Here is a 24574-nt window from a genome sequence, read left to right as displayed (position 1 = left end):
AGATGGTGGAGGAATATGTGATGAATAAGAATATTGAGGTATGTACAATTCACGCATTTTGTCTTATTTTTTTGTACAATTCACATAAGATTGATGATGTGCAAAAATTTAATGATGTGGTGGAGAAGGAGAATGAGAAGGTGGAGAAAAATGTGGTGTTGAAAGATGAGGTATGTACAATTCACGCATTTTGTTTAATTTTTTTTGTACAATTCACATAAGATTGATGATGTGTAGAAGTTTAATTGAGGATGTGGAGAAGGTGAATGAGAAGGATGTGATGCTGAAGGATGAGGATATAGAGAAGGATGTGGTGCTCAAGGATGATGTATGTACAATTCACGTATTTTTTATAATTTACGCATTTTATCTAATTTTTTCCAATGTGCAGGACAAGATTGAGGTTCTGTTGGTGGAGAAGGTGGAAGATGTGGTGCTGAAGGATGATGATGTGTTTGTGGACAAGAAGAATGTGCAAAAGAAGAAGGTGGAGAATAAGGAAGACAAGGAGGATGATGTGTTTGTGGAGAAGGTGGATAAGAAGGATAAGTAGAAGGTGGAGGATGATGTGTTGGAAGTCAATGATACTACAGTCCAATATAAGAGAAAGAGGTCGAGGTCGAGACTATTTACTCCTTACACCGACCCTTCTAAAAAAATGAGAGTCAAATATCCAATCAAGGTTGATCCTTTGGTGAAATTTGATCCGGAACTACTAAAAGAGTTGACGAGTTTGGTGAGAAAAAAAAATGAATTTAAAATGGTGGAGGTCAATACTGGCTCTACAGGCTATAAATTCTTCAATACAATGTTGAGGAAAGCTAAGTGACTCATTGATGAGGTATTCTTCATTATAGAGTATGATTCACGCATTTTGTATAATTCACGCGTAGTGTGGAATCATGAATATTGTATAATTCACGCGTATTGTGTAGGAGATCAATGCCGTATGTTTTCTACTAATAAAAAGAGCAACCACTTACCCTAAGACTTACACTAAGGATTTCACAATCGCGGATGTGCATCTAACTACTTTGTTGTCAGTAAACTATCAAAAGTTTGTTGAGAATCCAAAAGTCATTTCTTTTGATGTAAGCTTTTATGTGTACTACTGGGGTTAGTAGAAATATATATACTGATGTGGAGCACGGTTGATGACATTTATGTGCAACTCAACCTCGAATTTCTGCACTAGGTACTATGTGTGGTGTGACTTAGAGAATGGAGAATTGACGTGTATGATTGTGATCAGTCAATTTTCAAGGACGAAAAATTTGCACAATTCATGCAACCCATATGTGAAATGCTTCCCTACTTTCTTAAACAAGCAATGTTTGAAGTGGAAATTGTCAAATATCCTAAGATGACCACAGACAGTTTCACATTTCACAGAATCCCACACCCAGAACTCCCAAAAGCAAAATCAAGTAGGGACTGTGGTGTATTTGTATTAATGTATATAGAGTACATGACTGCTAAACTTGGTCTAAAAGATGTTGTATCAGATAAAATGACTTTTTTTAGACAAAAGTGGACAGTCTGGTTGTTTAACCAAATTATAGAGACATGAATTGTTATTCTTGTATGTGATAGTCTTTTGAGTTGTTGTAATCCGCGTGTGTTGTTGTAATATGCGTGAGTTGTTGTAATTATTGACATTATTGAAACAATATATTGACATTATTGAAACAATATATTCACATTATTGAAACACTTCTTTTTATGTCCTTTACACTTCTATATATGAAGGCAAAATTTTAGCATGGAGGTTCACAATGAAATCTCTATAAGACTTCTACACATCTAGACCAGCTCCCAACAAACCATTTAGACGAGATCTTGATATCAAAGTTTGTTGGAGCTGGTACAGATGTGTAGAAGTCTTATAGAGAGGCAACGTTTATGATCTATAAGACTTTTACACATTTGGATCAGCTCCCAACGGACCATCCGATACGAAATCAAGGTTTGATATCATGGTTTGTTGGAGCTGGTTCAAATGTGTGAAAATATTATAGAAAGACAATACACGTGAGTTATTGCAATACGCGTGAGTTATTACAATACGCGTGAGATCTTCCTTTTATGTCATTTTTATGATCTATAAGATTTTTACACATCATTTCCAGCTACCAACGGACCATTCGATACAAAATCTTGATATCAAGGTTTGTTAGAGTTGGTGATGATGTGTGAAAATATTATAAAACGAAGGATTATTGTAACATGTGTGAGTTGATGTAACCGATGGTTAGTATAGAACGAAGGGTTATTGTAATATACGTGAGTTGATGATACGCATATTACAACAATAACTCACGCATATGACAATACGCGTGAGTTATTGTAATACGTGTATTACAACAATAACTCACGCGTATTGTCATGTACGTGAGTTATTGTTGTAATACGCATATTACAATAACTCACGCATATTTTCATATAAGTGAGTTATTGTTGTAATACACATATTATAATAACTCACGCATATTACAATATGCGTGAGTTATTGTTGTAATATACGTTAGTTATTGTTGTAATACACGTATTACAATAACTCATGCATATTGTCATATGCGCGAGTTATTGTTGTAAAAATTGAATAGAAAAAATCTAAGTAATTCAAACACTATCCTAATAGTAAAAAATTGTCTATGACCAAAGAAAAATAATAACATTGAAATGATATAGCGATGCTTATAATTAGAAATTAAGGATTAACTGGCGGCTCAAAAGAAGATGAGACTCCTATTTCCCTATTAGAATTAGAAACTTCCATAGAAAGGCTTTCACCATTTGTTAGCCTCATCATTTTCATCTACAAACATAGCCTCATCAATGCTATGGTGAAATATGTGGCCTTTCAACATTAAGAACCATTGTTTGAAGTACATTTAGAACATTATGTTGCATTAAAATCTACAAAAATTAACACATATTTCATACAATACAATTATTCAACATCATTAATTTCATACATTACAATTTGTTGGGATCGGCGTCAACAACAACCGGTGGGGTTTGATTATTGTTGAATGACTATCGACTTCCAATTAGGTTTTAACCCTGTTAGAGGTTAAGACTTGTTTCTATTCTCGTGACAAATCTTTGCGAGCTCTTGAATCAGATTCAAGTGCGGAATTACTCGCTAGATTTGAAACATATTGATGCAAGATGAATAAGATAGTAATAAATGGACACAGAGTTATTTATGGATGTTCGGAGATAAAAACTCTTTCGTCACCCTTTCCTCTGTTTCCTGAAGGATTCACTAGAATACTTTAACTTGTATAGCATCTACACAAGCTCGGTCAAAAACCCAGGTCTTAACAATGCATGTTATGAACTCCTAGCTCTCACTCTGTTGAATAGACACCCTCTGTTCAATTTACAACACTTAATATTCTTAATAGATGTTACATCAATTTCTCTCCCAGCTTATCTTAATGGAAAATAACGAGTATACGAATTACAACTAGGATAGTGAGAGAGTGATTTTAATCGTAGATGAATAATGTCAAAAGAACCAAGAAGATAAGCTAAAAAGGAGAACACTTCTTCTTGATTAAGATCCACTTATATGTATGAGTCACAACCTCTTTGCATTCAATGATGGCGTGTTGTAGAGCTCCGCGTGCTGATGTAGCATAACTTTACTTGAGTGTTGTACCCGCACTTGAGTATCGTAGCCCTACTTGAATAGCGTGTGACTATTGAGCTTCTTAGAAGGTTTGTATAATGATACACGCCAATTAATGCAATGGTCGAATCTGAATATTGACATGTGGAATTATTCCGTTAATTACTGTGTGTGCTGATGTGGCAGTCTACCGTTTATCGGGCGATGAGTAAGGAAAATGAATGTGCGCTACTTTAGTCTTTTGTTGAAGCCTAGACGTCTGCTAGCGTTTCTTTAGACTAGAGCATCTATTCAAGCCTAGACGTCAGCTAGCGCTTCTTCAGACCAGAGCGTCTATTGAAGCCTAGACGCCTGCTAGCGCTTCTTCAGACCAGAGCGTCTGTTGAAGCCTAGACGTTTGCTAGCGCTTCTTTAGACCAGAGCGTCTGTTGAAGCCTAGACGTCTACTAGCGTTTCTTTAGACCATAGTGTATGTTGAAGCCTAGACGTCTATTAGCGCTTCTTCAGACCAGAGCGTATGTTGAAGCCTAGATGTCTACTAGCGCTTCTTTAAATCAGAGCTTCTATTGAAGCATAGACGTCTACTAACGCTTCTTCATACCAGAACGTTTGTTAAAGCCTAGACGTCTACTAGCGCTTTAGTTCTGCTTTCGTCAGCTTGTCAAATAGTCGTCTCATGAGCTGTTCCTACGCAAAGACAAGTACACAACTTAGTTTTATTCATAAATGATCCGTAAAGCTTTATGTGAGCACATCATTAAAATTATGTTGTATTGATTAAACTATTTCTTATTCACCTAAGTTCATTTTAATCAATTTACACATTTTTCCTTAATTAATTAATTATTTCTTTAATTAATTAATTTATTCTTCTTTTCTTAATTAACTTATTCTAACACAATTATTCATACAAAGTGTCTTAAGGAAATGCCACGCATGAAATCATAAAATACAATTATTCAACATTAAGAGGACTTAAGGAAATGCCACACATGAAAGTACTGATTCAAGTTCAAGCTAAATGATCATGTTGCTGAAATGATGGTCCATGTTGTTGAGATGATGCTCTTGTAGTAGCTGGTGTAAGCATCACTAATTTGCATGTTGCCCTGTTATGACCTTGACCACCACATGATCTGCATCGTCTCTGGACCTTACGAGGCTCGCCTTGGAATGACAACGCTTTGTTGTTGGCCACCATTTCTTCACCTTAACAAGTGGTTTTAGACACACTCTATGCTTGATATTTTCAAGAATATCCCAAGCGTCTTCATTACAAACTGAATAATATGTCTCCGCATATGTATTTAACCACAATTAAGTTGAGTATACCTGAAAAATATAACAATAAAACATGTGAGCAATTGGTTAGATAGATTAAAGATAACGATTAAACATGTGAGCAATTGTTACCTTGAGTAGAATTCATAAGGATCCAATTTTTGATTACGGGCAGCAACCAGGGCATGAGTACAAAGAAGAACAAATACATCAAATACCCTACAACTACAAGTCATTTCTTTGAAGTCAACTTTAAAATCAGATTTACCGTCATGCACATAAAAATCGAATTAGTTAAGTGAATTGACGTTATATAATCTAGCATTCTCAGCTAACTCACGTAAGAACTTTTCATAATTTTGAGATAAATGTTCTATGTAATTGAATGTTTTTTCTCTTATATTATGAAACAATTCTTGTATTTTGAATCTTAAATAGTCAGTTAAGGTTGTTATGGGATACTTTCTAGCATTCCTACTCTGACTATTAAAGCTCTCGACGTAATTGCTTGTCATTTGATTGTATCATTTACTGGGGAAAAAGGTACGACTCCATCTCTCCATCCCAATATCTGCCAAATAGACAGCAATACGAGGGTCCTTAGTCCTGATCTTGTCAAAATGCCGATTAAACATTGAGACGGTGTATGCATGCGAAGCCAAATCAAACTCTGCGTGTCAGTGATCAGTTTTAAATTTGGCCATAATAATAATATTGATGTGTATGTGAATGCATAGTGATATGCTTCTTGAAAAACTGAGCACAATGCATTAACAATACTTGGGTGTCTATCGGATACAAAGACGAGATTTGGGACTGACCCAATAACTACTATTAGTTTTTGCATGAAATATGTTCAGGAGTTATTATTCTCTGAATCAACGATGCCAAAAACAACATGATATAGTTGTTCATTTGCATCTAATGTTATAGACACCAATATTTGACCTTCAACCTTGTTCTTAAGAAAACTAACATCGACGCACAATACAGGACGACAACATCGACCCAATCATTAACCCCTTTATTCAGACGTAAACATGGTTCTTCATCAATGTAATTTTGAGTTTTAAAGGCAACCTCCTACTGCTGAAACTTCGAGAATACGTTAGGATCATCAATTTCTGGAACCACTACACTTTCTTGAGTTGGGTTTATTGAGTTTCTAGGTAGACGATACACACAGTGTAATGTGAAGGTGGATTGACATTGCTTCATATAAAAAGAAGTTCACATCTATATCTTGTTTGATATCAGTTATATAAGAAAATTTGACATCCATACCTGGAGTATTATACTTGGTTTTAAACAATAAATCATATCCAGATTTATCAACATTAGTAGCATAATAGATCTTATCAACTAATTCGGCATATATAGAATTTAAGGGAACATTCAAACCTCTTGTTGACTTTGAAACAAAATGAGTAACACCATCTGTAATTTTCCACTCTCCATTAAAGTAAGAATTACTTGAGCTTCAATTGAAAACAGTTCAACGCGTATTGTAATGTTTTATTGTTGCTTTTTGAAGATGGCGTCAACCATAACAGAGAAGGAGTTTCCTGCTAGGGTACGATGGAAATCCAATGCAGTAATTTTTCCAGAAATTTGGTGCAATGGATCTAATGGATAAGAGTCCCCTATCCAATAGGTCCATTGAAGCAAACTTGTGGATAATTCTTTGCAAATTGTATTTCATGAAACCTAGTAGGAAACTCCTCCTTAGTGAGAAATACGTGCGAGTGAGCAACAATACGCGTGAGTGACATCTGTCTTTGTTCATAACACAATATTCATTCACATTCAGGAGTTATCCAATCACTAACTAAGAATATAACCTAGCTATACTATAACCTAGTGTTCATAATCACTAACTAAGAAAAATCATCAAATAAAATAACATAAAATAAACATACCCATTTGAGAACGAAGAGTCGTGGGTCTTCAAACGGAGAGGTCGTGGTCGTGGTCTTCAGCTGCTGGTCGTGGCAAAGGGAGCGGGAGGGATATGGTTTTTAGGGTTGGAGAGAGAAAGTCGTGAATTGTAAAACTTTTTTTTAAGATGAGGGCAAATTAAGCTTTATATACTATGAAATACACGTTTTATAATATCCGCGTTTCATGTAATATGCGTATACGCATATTACAATATTCGCGTTTTATGCAATATGCGTATTTCATTATACACGTATTACATAAAATGCGGATATGTAATACGCATTAATGAGCGGTAAGGGGGCGTCTCGGAGACAAGACGAACATTTCGCAGCCAAAATTGTCATTTTTTCAAAATTTATGAAGCATGGGTCATTTTTCGAATTTAACCCATTATTATGATCATTTCGTCAAATTTGCCCTCAGTTTAGACTAGTCTAACACCCCGATAATGGTCCAGTTTCTATAAGTTGAGGTCTGTTTCAATCATTTTGAAGCTTTAAGACTATTTACTCTTCTCCGGATGCAAGTTTGAGGGCTATTTAAATAATCTTTCATTTCCCATATGAAACGAGAAGCCTCGACGAGGGATCGAGAGAGTAAGAGAGATATGGCGTCAGAAAATCGGCGGCCAGAATTGAGGAAAGACGCAGTGAACAATAAATGGGTAATCGTATCTCCAGCTCGATCACGTCGCCCTTCTGATTTCAAATCAAAGTCCGACACTTGTATTGCTGATTCCACCAACAACTACAACGCGAGCTGTCCATTTTGCGCCGGAAACGAGCATCAATGCGCCCCGGAGATCTTCCGTTTCCCTGCGGATTCTGCCGCCGACTGGAAGATCAGAGTCATCGAAAATCTCTATCCTGCTCTCGCCAGAGACCTCGACTCCCCTTCCACGCATCATACAGGTTCTGGAATAGAGGTCCTCGCTGGTTTTGGGTTTCACGATGTAGTGATTGAGTCTCCGTTTCACTCCCTTCACCTGTCCGATCTATCCGCAGCTTGCATAGGCGTTGTCTTACTGGCGTATAAACAAAGAATAACACAGCTTATGTCCAATAATTCGATACAATATGTTCAGGTAAGCATTAAAAAGCTAGAATCTTGATTTCAGTAATGAGAGCCTATTAATTTAACATTTCGAGCTCCCTGTGGAAGGAGAAACTGGAGACAACTTTAACTTGATTTATTGTCTTTCTTTACATAATAAAAATGTTCTCAAAGGGCACAATCTGTTCCAGTTTGTCTTTGGAACAGTCCATATATGGAACAACCTCCAAATTTCATTCATCGTGAGTATTTATATTATGTATGATATCTTCACAAGGCAATCTATGGATTTAAATAGGCCTCTCGCCCATGTCATGCCATCCAGTGGACTTCCTTGCTTGTTCTAGGGTTCATCAAGTCTTAATATGTTTAGAAACTTTTCCTGTATTGTTGTGACAAGATGACTGACTATATCTTGGTATATGTGGATGATATTATTTTTACTTGTAGCTCTATTGCTTACATCTCCTCCACTATAGTCGTTTGAGTGAACTTTTACATCTGGATAATTGTATTATTTCTCACCATAGAGGCTACTTGCACCATGGATGGTCATTTGTTTTGGGTCCTGTTAACAAGCACTAGACCAATCCCTTAATTCTCTAGTGGCTAACTAACTCATCCCCATACCCTCCTATGTGAGAACAATTAGTGTAAATTGATTGTGCTCATCCCCATCTCTAGAACCATTAGTATTCTCTTGTATAATATTGAGCTCGCCTTCACAATTGATTGTGCCTGCCAGTTTATGCAATCACCTACTACATCTCACCGAGAGCGATCAGATGTATTTTCTGGTATCATCACAATACACCGCAATCTGTTTCTAGACTCTCAACATCTCTTACAATGATTTATTTTGTTACTCTGGATCTGAAAGTGTAAATTTATATATTGCACTAAAATGAAGCTACAAAAAAATATTGAAGAATAACTAAACAGTTAATATGCTAAATAGAGATATTGAAGGGGGTAATGGGGTACTCGTCGGGGATCGAGTACCCGACAAATTGGGATGAGGAAGAAATTGGTATTGTATTGTGTAAATATGGTGTTGTACTATGTGGATTTTTTTACATGGAGAGAAAGAAGATATTTTTCATATTTATTCTTATAATAGGTTATATATATTTATATAAGTTTAGGAGTTCAATTTTTCTCTATTAGGATAAATAAGAATTCTTAAAATATCTCAACTAATAAATTTTATTTTCCTGGTAAATTAGAATTCCTAAAATGTCTCAACCAATTTCTTCTACAATTAAATCAGTTAATAAAATAAACTAATAAACTTAGTTTGATTATTTTCACACCCTGCTTACCACATATTGTTCTTGCCTTCCTCAGCACACCAAATATATTGAGATTGATTTTTTATATTGTTTGTGACAATGTCACATGAAAGAATCTTCTTATTCAATATATCTCCACCCATGATCAGATTGTCGAAATATTCTCCGAGGAGTTGTTCTTTTATCACTTTCCTATACTTCGTGTCAAGCTTACAGCTTGTGCCTTCCCGTTTCCCATGCAGCGGTCGTTAAAATTAACTACAGTAAATAAAACTGTTAGATAACAATAACCACATCACACTTGGAGGTAGTTTGTTTTATTACAAACAGCTAGATACCATATGCATAAATAGACATCAATTGAGATGGTACAAATCCTCCTGAAAATTTATAAAAAGGGCAGTCTTTCTTCACTCTTGTTCTCTGCACATAAAATGTTAAGTCTCTACTCTTTTCCTTCAACTATGACTGATTTGATCGTTATTTAATTATAGGTGTTCAAGAACCATGGTGCATCAGCTGGAGCTTCATTGAGTCACTCTCATAGTCAGATAATAGGTCTTCCCGTTGTTCCACCTCTGGCTGTTTCGCGTATTGCGAGTATGAAAGAGTACTTTGATAGAACTAACAAGTGTAGTCTTTGTGATCTTCAATCTAAGGATCTTTTGATTGACGAATCTTCCCTTTTCATTGCAATCTGCCCATTTGCTGCAACATTTCCTTTTGAGATATGGATTGTTCCCCGCGATCATACCTCTCATTTTCATGAGATAGATGACATTAAGGTACCCCCTTCGTTGTTATTATTGCAGTAAAATTGATTGTCTTTTGGCATTTTCGGGAATTCTTGAGTTAAGGTTTATTTTAAGAAAGCACCTTTATTGTCAATCTAGTACTCTATTATACCCTTTTATGGTAATTTAATAAAAAAATAATGTTTCAAACTCTTTAAACTCTTGGGTCCCTATATTACCCTTATTTACTTCCACCTCTTTTCAATAAAAAGTATTGATAACCCATTATTTTCTCTTCTTTTAAGGGTATTTTGGTCCATAATTCTAAGTTTTGTATTTTTGTGAAAGTAACATACACCCTTTGTTAATTGTATATAGTGAAAGTCAAAAGAACAAAATCACAAATAAACAAATCAAGACAATGATCCCACAAGAGGGAACATAGGCCAGATGGATTATTAGTTAAGGAAACAACAAAACATAACTTTAATTCCTTGTTTATGCTTAAGTGCATTTTTTTTTGTTATATCTTTCATTCAAGTTGCTTTGGAAGCTCCAAAATCATGAAACATTCATGAGTAACTTTTTTATCATTTTTTTTCTTGATATGTGGTATCTGTAGGCAGTTGATCTTGGTAAGTTGCTGAAACTTATGTTAAGGAAGTTGGCGTTGCAGCTGAACAACCCACCATTTAATTTCATGATTCATACCTCTCCACTCCGGGAGGTTCCCTTGCAGTCATCATCTTACACCCACTGGTTTCTTCAAATAGTGCCTCATTTAGGCGGAGTCGCTGGTTTTGAGATAGCAACTGGTTGTTACATAAATCCAATTTTCCCCGAAGATTCTGCTAAGATACTGAGGGAAGTCCGTCTTCCAGAGTAATGATAGCTCAGTTTTGTTAAGGGAAATTGTTGGATTATATATGAATAAAGATTTGATTAACTAGAGGTTTAATAAAATAAATAACATGTTTATCTTTTAGGATATTGCATAAGATAAAATCATTTATCTTCTTTGTTGCATCTTGCTAAATTTGATGAAAAAGTTGCTGACATGGTGATGTGAAATTAGGCGTGGCTCCACATGCTATTCTTTAACATCATTCCGCATGCAAAAACAGTGAGCCAAATATTATATGGAAGAGATAAAATCAAATGTTCACATAAATGTACTAGATAATAAGAGGCTCTTGATGTTCACATAAATGTACTAGATAATAAGAGGTTCTTGAGTATTTGGTATGTGTTACCATATATTATATATTATGTTATAGGAAGACTTAAGTGGGGCTCAATGATATGATGTGTCTTAGAAATAAACATAAAAAGTAAAAGACTTGTTTTTAAGTATAAGGTTGTGTGACCCATGAAAGAAGTGATATTGTTACACTGTTATTTAAGCTATAAGGTAAGACAGTTAAATACTATTTGTTTGTTTATTATGAGGAATGAAATAAGGAAATTATTTTTCTTTTAAAGATTTTTATTTATTTTTTTGTCTTCCTAAATTAATACTCTTATATTTCTTGTAATGGAAATTCTTCTATCAATTAATAGTTGAGTATGAAGTCATATCAAATTATTAATATTTGGGAAATTTGACGAAATGACTCTAATAATTAACTTTTTTTTTTTTTTTTTTTTGGAAAGAATCGAAATCTTATAAAATTTGTAAAAATGATCTTTTTGACATGTTTAAAGACAAAAATACCATTTTGCGTCACGCAATGTCGGGTGATGCGAATGGATGACCGGATAATGTTTGCAAAAATGATCTTGCGTGACGCGAAGGGATGAGGCGATCAATTTTGTAAACATTATCGCATCACGCGAGGTCTTTTTGCAAACATTATCCGGTCATCCCTTCGTGTCAAGCGATGCATACGTCGCGTGACGCGAATGGGTATTTTCGTTCGAAATGATAATTTTTTTAAACTTTATACTAGGTTAGTCATTTCCCAAAATGAAGTCATTAAGGTTATTTCTTCAAATTTCCATAATATTTACACTTTGATAAAAAAAAATATCAGAAACATGATGTAATCATTGGACAACTTGATAGCAAAATTGGACCACCAGGATCAATATATACTATAAAAGCATTAAAAAGATAAATTGCATACTAAAACGTCCCACTTTGAACTATGGAGAAATGTCTAAAAACTTCCGTTCGAGTTCGAGACACATACATCTCACTGTTCAGCGAGTGGAGAGTAAGCACTTGGATTATACTGGTGCCATGTTTGTGTCACTCACCCTGAAGTGAGTAGTCCGTGTGACTGCCGCGTCTCATGATGGAACAAAGGTACACTTTCGATTTTTATTTGAGCTTTCTGCCTATTCAAGAAGAAAGGAGAGTAGGCCCTGCCTTTTCTGTTTTTTTTTTTTCAATTGACCCCTGCACTTTGCAATATCTCCTAGAATTTATTTCTGAGCGATTTTGCCTCCAAACTTTGATTTTAATTTTATTGTATTTTTTTTTTTAAATATTTTATGTTTAAACGAAATTAGTGTATTAAAATGAGAATTCTTCTAAAAACATGGTATGTATTTGGATTGTTTTCGGATGACTTAATTGTGTTTTAACTAAAATTTCAAGTAACGTTAGGATTATTAGATCATTTTAATTGTCAAATTTAATTAATTATTTTTTTTAATTAATGAGAACTAGTATGACACTCCACGATCATGACTCCCCGTTTCAATTTATAATATTTTAAGTGAGAATCAAACTTGTAACCTTTTGATCTCTTGATTCTTTTTACATTTGTGGAGTATTAATTACTTGTTTATATTTAGGGATGACAACGTTTATCCTACCCGTCGGGTAGTGAAGTACTCATCTTCAAACTCAATTTACATTTTACTATCTGCCTCGAACCAGACGAGTATCTCTATTTGTATCGTTATTCCTGATTTGTCAGGTTTCTGATCCCCGACGGGTTACCCCATTACCCGAATAAAATATGAATTTATATTTATTATTTTTTATAAATATACTAAATATTAAAAACTCAAATTAAAATATTATTTATATGCATAATTATTTTATAGAACATTAAAAATATAACAACTTTGTTGTTATTAAGTATTTGGAGTTTAACAAAATTTGTGAGAAGGTTGAAGAAAGTTGAAGTAATGTTAAATTTGAAGATATGAATGTAAAGTGAGTAGAGAGAAAATATTTTGTTATTAAAGAAAGGGAAAATTGAGAGTTATGGGGAAGATAAATTAAAAATAATGTTGGCGTGTAGCGTGGGTATGGGTAAAATAAATAATATATTATTATAAATTTGTAATAATTGTAATGATGTAAAATTTGAAAAGTCATTTTAAACTTAAATATATATATATATATAAATTTTAATATTAATTTTCTGGGTATCGGGTTTGGGTTTCGCACACTCCTTATTCCCGAATATAATCGGGTAATCATTTTCACTCCCCAAACCCGAATTTAACCACAAGATATCCATGAGTATTAGGTATATGGGTACCCATTGCCATTCGTGTTTGTATATCATATTATGTTGTTGACGAATGATATCCACTTAACTCTAGCTAAAACTAGGAAGGCTAACTAATGTTCTTTATTTTATGTACATATGAAAAAATGTTATTAGCATGCTTATTTTCTAAATGCTTTTCTTTATATCAATACTCAAAATATTTTTGGTGCAAATATTTTTGGTGGATTTGCATAAAGTGTCTTGTTGCAAACAAAAAATCTGTTTAGAGAGAATAATCTTGTTGGAATTTTAAACTAAATCCATTAATTAAATGAAAATGCGAATTTGGATAAATAAATTAAATATCATTTAATCAAAATAAATATAAATTCATACCAAAAAAATTCAAATGTGAAATTTAATGTCATTGGATAAGATTGAATGCCAATGGATAAGATCGAATGCCAAAGTCTAGAAATGTCAATAGTCTAGGAATGTCAAGAGTCTATGAATGACCGTTGTTGGATGAATTATCAGCCGTTAGATTGATTAATAATTTTATTATGATGGTTTAATTTCCAGCTATATATATATATATGAATGTTAGAACTCTTCGTATATCTTTTCTTTACTCATTTCATTATCTCTTTATAATTCAAAAAAAAATTTCTTTGTTTTCTTGGTGTTCTTCAATTTCTTGACTCGTCGTATTTTTATTGAAACTCGATGATCGATTCGAGTACTTTATGAAATTTGCTGCGTATTAATTCCAGTGCTGAGTACTAGATTCGTTGTACCCTATGAGACATCTCCAACACAAAAGGAGATTGTGGAACTGTTTAAGAGCAATGTTCTAAGCACATGCCTCGATTCAACATTGTATTCTAAGGATTTCGTTCTTGGTATATTCTAGTTTATTTAATTTATTTGTAATATCACATATATATATATATATATATATATATTTCTGTTATTTCAAGACAAGATATCTAAATATCTTAAAACAATTTTCGTGTGCTAAGTTATTTAGTAGTTTTTACCGTCGAAAATCTTTGTTTTTGATGTTTCAGAAATACGAGCTGCGATGTTGTAAAAGAGATGATGACTCATTTCGACAAGTTAAAATTATTTATCTTAAAAAGGAGAAGAATATATATTAACAAAGATAAGTCTTTATTATACACGTATATATATGTTAATTATTAACATTTTTTTGTGTTGTCAAAAATCTTAATTTTATAAGTTAATATATGCTAGACAAATAATTTTTCTCAAGAAAAATTGTATATTCAATATACAAAATTGAAAATAAATTAAAAAACAATAATTTTTTTTTATTAAATGTATGTTAGTTACTTTTAAATTAAATCAAAATGGAAAATATTAAATTAAGTTAAAGGGAAAATCGTTAAATTAAGTTGAATTATGAAAAACGTTTTAATTTATTAAAATGAACTTAGGATAATTAAAATGAATACACATGGTTTTGATGAATGAATAAAACTAAGTTCAGCAATGTGTTATACGTAGGTAAAATCAAAGACTCGCTAACAACAGAGTTGTCATCAGCTAAAGAATCGCTAACGGTAGAGTTTGCCAACAACAGAGTTGTCATCAGCTGAAGACTCGCTAACAGTAGAGTTTTCCAATAGCAGAGTTGCCATCAGGTGAAGACTCGCTAACAACATAGTTTTCTAACAGTAGAGTTTCTCAAACAACAGAGTTCGTTGGCAGTAGAGTTCGCTGGCAACAGAGTTGCTAAAACAACAGAGTTCGCTGGCAGTAGAGTTGCTCAAACAGCAGAGCTCGCTAGTAGTAGAGTTGCTCAAACAGTAGAGCTTGCTAGTAGTAGAGATCGTCATCAGTAGAGTTCGCTAGTAGTTGAGCTGATCAACAATTGAGTTCGCTATCAGTAGAGTAGCTCATTAGCTGAGCTGATCAATAGTTGAGTTCGCTATCAACAGAGTAGCTCATCAGTAAAGCTGATCATCAGTAGAGCTCGCTATCAGCTAAGTTCCCCATCAGCTAAATTCTTATCAGTTAAGTCAAGTAGCCGAGCACGCATAAATTGCAATACGATAAAATGTACAACCAACTCTCTTCTCTGACATGTAAAACGATAAACGAATATTCCATTCCATTGCGCACTAAAATCCTGTATGTCAGGCGTACGACAAACGTACCGTTGCTACATATCGAAAAAATGGATTCGACCGTTGTCATGCATTTAATATAAAAAGGCATTAGAGATCAACGGTGAAGCTCTCCGGTTCTTTGATAGTCTAGCTCTTGGCAAGTTAAGTTCTTGAAGTTTACGCATACACGAGATGATATACGTTGAGCAATAATCTTTTGTATCATACGATAATCATTTTATTTGTGTAAGTTGAACAGATAGTCTTATGTTCAACAAGATAGTGAGAGCTAGAAGTTTAGACATGCAAGTGTTAAGACATGTGATCTGAGTGAGTTTGTGTAGCGTCTATACCAATCAAAGTCTTCTAGTAGAATCCTTTTGAAAACAGAAGAAGGGGTGGCGTAGGAGTTTTATCTCCGAACATCCATAAAATCTTGTGTTGTCTTTTCATTGCTTGATTCATTTTTATATATGCCGCTTCAAATCCTGCAAGTATTTTCCGCACTTGAAGCCGTTCAAGAGTTTGTTACGATTTGTCCAAAAATAGAAACAAATTTTCAATCCTTAATAGGATTAAAATCGCATTTAAGTGAAAAATAAAACAAAAATATTCAACCCCCTTCTACTGTTGTCTTCGATCCTAACAAATAGTATTAGAGTAGGTTATCTATTCTTAAGCTACTGTAGATATCTGAATCATGTCTTACCTAAACAAGATTCCAATGATCTCAAAGGAAGACTATGATGACTGGAAGATCAAAATGCAAGCACATCTGGTGGCACAAGATGATGACATGTGGTATGTCATCACAAATGGTCCCATGAAGATATTAAAGGTCAACAAATCCAGAAATACAATGGAGGGTGCTCCTCAGATGATAGAGAAACCCATATACGAGTGGATTGCCGAAGACAAGATGAAGGCCAAACTCGACAATGTGGCCAAAGACATCCTCTACAAAACTTTGGACAAGAACATGTTCAGCAAGATCAAATCATGTTCCTCTGCCAAAAAAATCTGGGAGAAGCTGACTCAACTTTGTGAAGGCAACAACTAAACAAAAGAAAACAAGTTGATGGTTGCCACAAAAAAGTTCGATAACATTAGGATGCGCTCGGGTGAGACTACGACTAAGTTCGATGAAAGATTTAGCAACATAGTCATTGAACTCTCAACCCTAGGAAAGGTATATAGCAATATGGAAGTTGTTATCAAAGTTATGAGAGCTTTCCCAAATAATGGGATATCAAAACGATGGCTATGAGAGAATCCAAGGACCTCAACAAGATCGAGCTATATGATCTCTTTGTCGATCTGAAGGCCTATGAGTTTGAGATAAACTCAAGAAATTAGGAGGAGTCATACACCCCCATCACAACACAATCATTGGTGATTTCTGAAGAGCCACCTACTTCGACATCTTCCAAGTCTGCTAAATAGATCAACAACGACGTGATGTCATTATTTGTCAAGAAGTTTGGCAAATTTATGAGGAAGAATCATTCTTACTCCAATCTTAACAGCAATAATTTTAAAAATGAGTCTAATGCTAATTTAAAATGTTTTAATTGTGACAGACTATGTCACTTCATGGCTGACTACAATAAACTCAAAAGGGATGACAATATGCCATTTGAGAGGAAGTACAAGGAGGATCGCAAATCTTCTAGGAATAAGAAGGAACAGAAGGCTTTACTTGCTGAGGAAAGTAAGAGCAAATGGGCTGAAGGTGATTCCGATGAGAGCTCCTCAAGTGAAAGTGAGGAAATTGTCAAATGCCTCATGGCAGATGACAACGTGGTATTTGATTTACCTTTGATGAATTCACAAGAAATGATTTAATTACTTCATCCAATGACATGGTCATTGAGTACAAGAAACTGTCAAATATTTTTAAGGAAATAAATTTGAAAAACAAATCTATCAATACAAGTTTTTCAACTCAAAATAATGAACCAGAAGTTTTGAAAAACAAAATGAATGAACTATCAGTTGAGAATGAGAAGCTCAAAATGAATGAACTATCAGTTTAGAGTTTATTTGCTGAAAATTAAAGATTAAACTATGTGGTTGGTTCATGGACTAAGTTTGGAAATATTCTCAAGCAATTACATGAGCAGCAAAGGCCTGCCCGGATGCAAATCCGGTCTGGGATTTGTTGGGGGCAATCCAACTGAGTCCTGCAACAAGTTGAATCCGGTAAAAGGAAAACTTAATTTCATAAATTTCGTTAAGGGAAATTCAACTGACATTTGAACTAATCAAAACTGTAATAATTTGACTCTTAAAGATGAAATTAAATATATTAAGCCAACTGACCAAAAATCAAGCTAGCTTAAGCCCAAAAATAGGGCAGCCAACTGGTGTGGTAAGCACAAACCTGACAAAAAGTCGGGAATGTTTTATCAAAAATCATATTTTAAAATTAACGAATCATCAGCAGGAAAAAGGAAATCTTCAAAGTCTAAAACATACACATTGTTAAAAACACAAAATGGGAGATCCATAAAAATAACTCAAGTATGGATCCCAATAGACTAATTAACCATGGACCCAAATGAATATGGGTACCAAAGCTGTCAATATTTATAGGTGCAGGTAAAATATGATAACAACTTGGAAGATTCATTATGGTATCTAGACAGCGTCTACTCCAGGCATATGACATGCAATAGCCGGCTACTAACGGACATATCAAAATGTACTAGACCAAAAATCACCTTCATTGATAACTCGAAAGGTAAAACCATGGGTAAGGGTAAGATTATCCACGGTAACTTTACTATTAATAATGTATTATATATTGGTAAAAAATTTATGTTACAATTTAATTAGCATAAGTCAAATGTGTGATAATGGGCACATAGTAGAATTTCACAAACATGCATGTCTTGTTAAAGATCATCAGGGGAACACCCTGCTGACATGAAATAATGTAGGAAACTCCTATAAAATGAATTGGAAGAATAAATCTTCAGATCCCGTATGTATGATTGCCAAAACTAGTTATGGTATAAGAGACTTAATCACCTCAACTTTAAAACATTAATAATATTTGTACAAAAGATCTTGTAACTGGAATTCCTAAACTAAAATTTAATAAAGACAAGGTCTGCCCAATTTGTCAAATGGGCAATAAGATCAAATTAATATTTAAAAACAAAGGGAATATCCAATCTGATAGATGTTTAGAATTACTACACATGGACCTATTTGGTCCAATTCAAGTAACTAGTTTATGGGGAATGAGATATACATTGGTCATAATTGATGACTACTCAAGGTTCACTTAGGTAGTATTTTTAGTATCTAAGGATCAAATTGGTGTTAATTTAATTAAAATTCTTAGAAGACTACAAAATGAAAAATCTTTAAGCATTATAAAAATTAGAAATGATAGAGGAACATAATTCACAAACAAGAATCTGTCTTCTTTCCTTGAGGAATCTGGTATTAAACACAAGTTGTCTAGTGCCAGAACTCTACAGCAAAACGGTGTTGCTGAAAGGAGAAACATAATAGTGAAAGAAGTAGCTAGATCAATGCTAGCTGATTCTGGTGGGTAGAAGTTATTAATACATCATGTTATACTCAAACAGGTCAATGATTAATAAACAATTTAATAAAACACATTATGAAATTTGGTATGGCAAAGTTCCTAAAATATCATACTTTAGGATATTCGGCTGTAAGTGTTTTATTCACAATAATGGAAAAAATCATCCGACTGCCTTTGATGCCAAAGTAGATATTGACATCATTCTAGGTTAATCTTCAGTCAACAAAGCCTATAGAGTTTTCAATAAACAAACTCTTACTGTTAAAGAATTAACCCATGTTGTATTTGATGAATCTGTTGAAAATAATTCTAATGAATTTAATGAATTATCTAAAAGATTGGAAGCAATTAATCTCTAATTTGATAGTGACGACGAAGTTCAAGTTAATAGAACGATCCATCTGATCAACCAACTGACACGGTTGATGTTTAATTAGTCAGATAGATTGAAAATCAACAGGCAACTGACAGTCTGGATGTTACTGGAACAGCTGACCTTCTAGGACCGAACTTCAGATGGAACAAAAATCATCCACCAAAATTAATCATAGGAAATCCCTTTGCACCTCTTAGGACCAGAAACCAATTAATTGATGAATATGAAAACTCTGCTTTCATATCTCAAATCGAACCTAAGAAAGTAGATGAAGCATTTCTTGATCCAGATTGGATTAATGCCATGCAAGAAGAACTAAACCAATCTGAAAGAAATAATGTTTGGCATCTAATTCTCAGACCAGATAATCAATCCGTTATTGGAACTAGATTGGTGTTTATAAACAAACTAAATGAAGATGGATTAGTTATCAGAAACAAAATTAGGCTAGTAGTTCAAGGATATAGACATGAGGAAGGAATTGATTTCGAGGAGTCATTTTCTCTTGTAGCTAGGTTAGATGCTATTAAAATCTTCCTAGTATATACTGCTTTCAAAAATTTTAAATTATATCAAATGGTCGTTAAAAGTGCATTTCTTAATGGCATACTCAATGAGGATGTTTATGTTGAACAACCTCCTAATTTTCAAAATAATACTTTGCCTCATCATGTTTTTAAATTAGATAAAGTATTATATGGACTTAAGCAAGCTCTTAGAGCTTGGTATGACACATTGTTAAAATTATTATTTGAGCAAGATTTTGTTACTAGCACCGTAGATAAAACACTCTTTAAATTTGTCAAAGACTCACATATTTTACTTGTACAAATTATTGTTGATGACATCATCTTTGAGTCAACTAATCCTATATTATGTGAAAAGTTCTCTAAGTTGATACAGGACAAATTTAAGATGAGCATGATGGGTGAGCTATCATTCTTCCTTGGACTTCAAGTTAGACAACTTGAAAATGAAATATTCATAAATCAAGCTAAGTACACCGATGAATTACTGAAGAAATTCGGTATGGAGAACTACCCAGCTTCCTCAACTCCCATGAACTCATCGACTAAACTGGACAAAGATGAAGGTGGTCAAGATGTTGATATCACAACCTATCAAGGGATAATTAGCTCCTTTCCCTATCTAACAGTTAGCCAACCAGACATCATGTTTGCTGTCGACGCATGTGGAAGATTTCAGGCTAATCCTAAACAATCTCATTACATAGCTACTAAACGTATTTTGAAATATCTTAAGGGAACTCAATGTGTTGGTCTGTAGTAAGGATTCCAATTTCAACTTAATTAGTTACTTTGATGCAAACTATACAGGATGTAAGATTGACAAGAAAAGCACCAATGTAACGTGTTAGTTCCTTGGTGATCATTTGATTTTGTGGTTCAGCAAGAAGCAGACGTCTATTTCCACTTCAATAGTAGAAGAAAAGTACATTGCTGCTGGTAGGTGTTGTTCTCAATTTCTGTGGATTCAATAACAGCTGATGGACTTTGGCATTAAGGCATATGAGTCACCAATCTTTTGTGACAACACCAGTGCCATAACGATTACATATAATCCGGTGTTGCACTCAAGGACAAAGCATATCGACATTCGACACCACTTCATCCGAGACCATGTAGTGTAGAAGCACGTCCAGCTGAAATACGTGCCAACCGATCAACAAGTGTCTGATATCTTCACAAAGTCACTCCCCGAGACTAAGTTTTCTTACTTTAGAAATATTTTAGGTCTTTTAGATTTAAATTAATTAATCATGCATAAACTTAGGGGGAATCTGATGGTCAGCTGATAAGACAAACATGTTGAAACAACTATCTCTAACCCAGCTGAAAGAAGAGTCGACTGATGACATTGTACATCAAATGAGGCTATGCATAAGCGACTTGTAATTTCAGTAGAGTAATGACAGTCAATTGATAGGCAAAGTCTGTTGTCGACACTATATATCATCTGAATACTATACACTATCAACTGAGTACTTCAACTCAGCTGATGAGCAAGATATGGTGCCAAACTAGTATATCAGTTGTTACTGTGCGTCAACAGAACGCCTTCAGCAGAGTAGTGACACTCAACTAAAATACAAGGCATGCGGACAACACGGTGCATCAGCTGTCTTAGTGAGTATCAGTCAACGACTCTTCAGCGGAGTGGAACAAAATTTCAACCTTATCAAAACGTTGTCGCATTAGGATAATAAACGGTCATATTTATAAATTAAAATTTAAAAAATAAATACTTTGTACGCCAATTTTTTTTTCAAATAACATGAAGACACATGTATTGTCATGTTATATAAATATGTGACCAACATTTCCAAACTACTCACATTCTTAAAAGCGATTCATATTCTCTCTTGCGATTTCAGCCCTAAACCCTAACTTTCTTCATCTTCTCTCTGAAACCCTAACTTCAATGGCGTCTTTCTCTCCAAACATTCTGCCAGTAGACTTCGAGTCTATCTACACTATGACGGTCCATAAGATAGTAGACATGTTCCAAACCCTAGAGGAAACCAGTCTGAAGAAGTTCCTAAAGCGAACCAACAACGTACAAGAAGAAGAGGTACACTAGTTCTTCTCGACGGAGAAGGTCGTTGAGAACGCCATCTAGTGCACGGTGAAAGGCAATGAGCTCACTGGTTCAGAAGAGGCGTTCGCCGAACACTTTGAACTTCCGACGGAAGGGCTCATCGCTTTCGACCAAATACCAGCAGCCGTGATTTAGGAGATGTAGACGGTTTTCTCATAATTCTCTCAACCCATTCATCTTCAAGGAAAGAAGAAGTTCATGAAACTAGAATATCGTCTACTCAACTACATTGTAGCAAAATCCCTTCGAGCAAAGGTACGGTCATTCGACGCATACACTGAGGACCGCTTCGAGATAATGGTGGGCATCATAAAAGGAATGACCATCAACTGGTCATCAGTCCTTTTTACAACCCTAATAACCATGGTGATGCTCCCGAAGAAGCAACATACTGGATTTGTTGTGTAGATCAGCAGACTGCTTGAGCACTTTAAGGTAAACATAGGAAGGGGAGTGAACATCCATCCATCTAGGATTCTAACCAATAAAGGGTCAATAACTATATTCTCAAGATAAGAGGGGTGCATGACTCCATTCTCGAAATTTCAACACAACAGTCAAGAGGATAGTCAACAACCCTCTCTAAGAGACTAACATCAGGAAAGTGAAGGAGGATGATACTTGAGGAATCTACTAAAAGCTCAAGCAACCGAGCCCTTGACTCAACATGAGAGTCAGCCAAGACTGTTTCAAAGACCAAGAAGGCACGATTACAGGAAACAACAACAACAGAGGTAAGAACAAACTCTGATGTAGTAATTGAAGTAAATGTCACTACAGTCGCTGCTACAACTCCTAAGGTAACTCCTGCCATAGTACCAGTTGAAGACATTGTTGAAGCACCAGCTGTAGTGTCAGCTGATACTCTTGCTGAAAGTCTAACTGAAGGCCCTACTACTGCACAACCAACAACAACACCTTCACCTATAGCTATTTCATTAAATGTTGTCTCACCAGTATCTACCGTAGCAGCAGATCCAGCTGCTAAAGGTATCCATATAAGGGAACCAATCCTAACTGCTGCACGACCTGCCGAAGCTGCAGGAAAAGGAAAAAAACTTGCGATGGCTGAACCCAAGACTCCCTCCCTGGAACAACTCATCATAGATCTGATAATGGAGGAAATCTAGGAGAAAGCGAAGGAAATGATGTAACTCTTCGACAACTGGAGCGATAAGAGGCTTCACGACAGGTTCTCTTATTTCCTACCAAGTGTCGATCCTAACAAAAAGATTAAAGGGCTGATACTTCAAGAGAACACAATCCTGAAGTGGAACTCCACTACTAACATATAAGAGGATCTTAAAAGGAGGGAGTTAGTTGTAGTCAACGCTAGAGGAACTAACCTACAAACACTCCTTCGCTAGAGAATGGCTAATTACAGGCCAATGGACAAAACTGCATGGCTGGATACTAGAGTTAATGAGAAGCAGCAATAGATTATGAATTCACTCAGCTCAAGAGACATGACAATAAAACATGGTACTAAGTCTTTCGTCATTGATATGATAACATGGGCACCACTCAATGCATTTAGAGCCATTCCTCTAACCTCCCACTCGACGAAAGTGCCCAACTAAACACCTCCACCAGAGTTAACTTTAGTCCATTTAGTGTCGACCAGCCCAACTGTTGAGCAGCAACTTTCAGCTATCGAGCCGCAACTCTCCCCAACTGAGCAGTAAACCTCCCTAGCTGCAACTGAAATAATCACAAACATCTATGTAGAGATTCAACAGCCTGACTTCTCATCTCCATCGCTGGAACAGGTGCCTCCTCCACAATCATCTCCATCTCCAAAAGAGCCAGTTCCAGCTGCTGACAAAGAAATAGCCATTTAGGAAGGTGAACATGTAATTTCCTTACAAATCTTACTAGCCGTCTTCGCACATTAACAATCGACTCCTCATTCAATATAGGAGTCATCACAAGGGATGGTGGATCTCTACAGCCTTATCCAGGACTCCCTTGCTCCCCTACAATAGAGCATTGCCATTCTCTTTGGAGAAATGGAATCTCTCAAGGAGCGGGTGTCAACTGCCTCGACAACATCAACGCATGACAAACTTCTTGACCAGGTCACAAAGGGTAATCTAGATATTGCTATAATCAATGAATCATTGAGTAGGCTCAAATACGTATTAAGCAACTCCCCCAGCTTTCACAACAAGGAGCTCTCTACAAAGATCAATACATTCGGAATGCAGATTGTTGAAGTCACGAACTTTCTTAAACGATCAGGGGATGCTAATGTTAAAAAGGGGAAAGTAGTGAGGGGAAACTAGAAAGGGGAAGGGGATGCTGATGTCAAAAATGGGGAAGGTAGCAAGGCAAAAAAGTCAGTTGGAGCAGGCTCAAGCAAGCTATAAAAGGAGAAGATAGACAATGAATATTTTACTTATTTATATTTATTATTGTCTATATATATTGCGCATCATCACTTCGTTTTAACATTATAAAAAAGGATGAAATTGTTAAATTAAATCAAA

General features: G+C 35.0%; 1 protein-coding gene across 1 annotated transcript; it reads left to right on the top strand.

The window, feature by feature from the left end:
* Positions 1-7415: 7415 nt before the first annotated feature.
* On the top strand, positions 7416-11422 carry LOC124938150 (ADP-glucose phosphorylase). The gene is made up of 3 exons (XM_047478531.1): positions 7416-7946; positions 9702-9992; positions 10564-11422. Exons 1-3 carry the CDS (start codon positions 7425-7427, stop codon positions 10825-10827), a joined length of 1077 nt encoding a protein of 358 aa, XP_047334487.1. The 5' UTR covers positions 7416-7424; the 3' UTR covers positions 10828-11422.
* The last annotated feature ends 13152 nt before the right edge of the window (positions 11423-24574 follow it).

Source organism: Impatiens glandulifera, chromosome 5 (assembly GCF_907164915.1).
Source record: "Impatiens glandulifera chromosome 5, dImpGla2.1, whole genome shotgun sequence".
NCBI classification, from domain to species: Eukaryota; Viridiplantae; Streptophyta; class Magnoliopsida; order Ericales; family Balsaminaceae; genus Impatiens; species Impatiens glandulifera.
Note: the sequence above shows the minus strand (reverse complement) of the source record. Positions and strands in the feature narration are given on the sequence as shown.

Excerpts from the sequence above, each read along its gene's own strand:
- LOC124938150 (XM_047478531.1), top strand. The coding sequence starts at position 7,425 with ATGAAACGAGAAGCCTCGACGAGGGATCGAGAGAGTAAGAGAGATATG. Across the intron at positions 7,947-9,701 it reads ATTCGATACAATATGTTCAG|GTGTTCAAGAACCATGGTGC; the intron begins GTAAGCATTAAA and ends ATTTAATTATAG. Across the intron at positions 9,993-10,563 it reads ATGAGATAGATGACATTAAG|GCAGTTGATCTTGGTAAGTT; the intron begins GTACCCCCTTCG and ends TGGTATCTGTAG.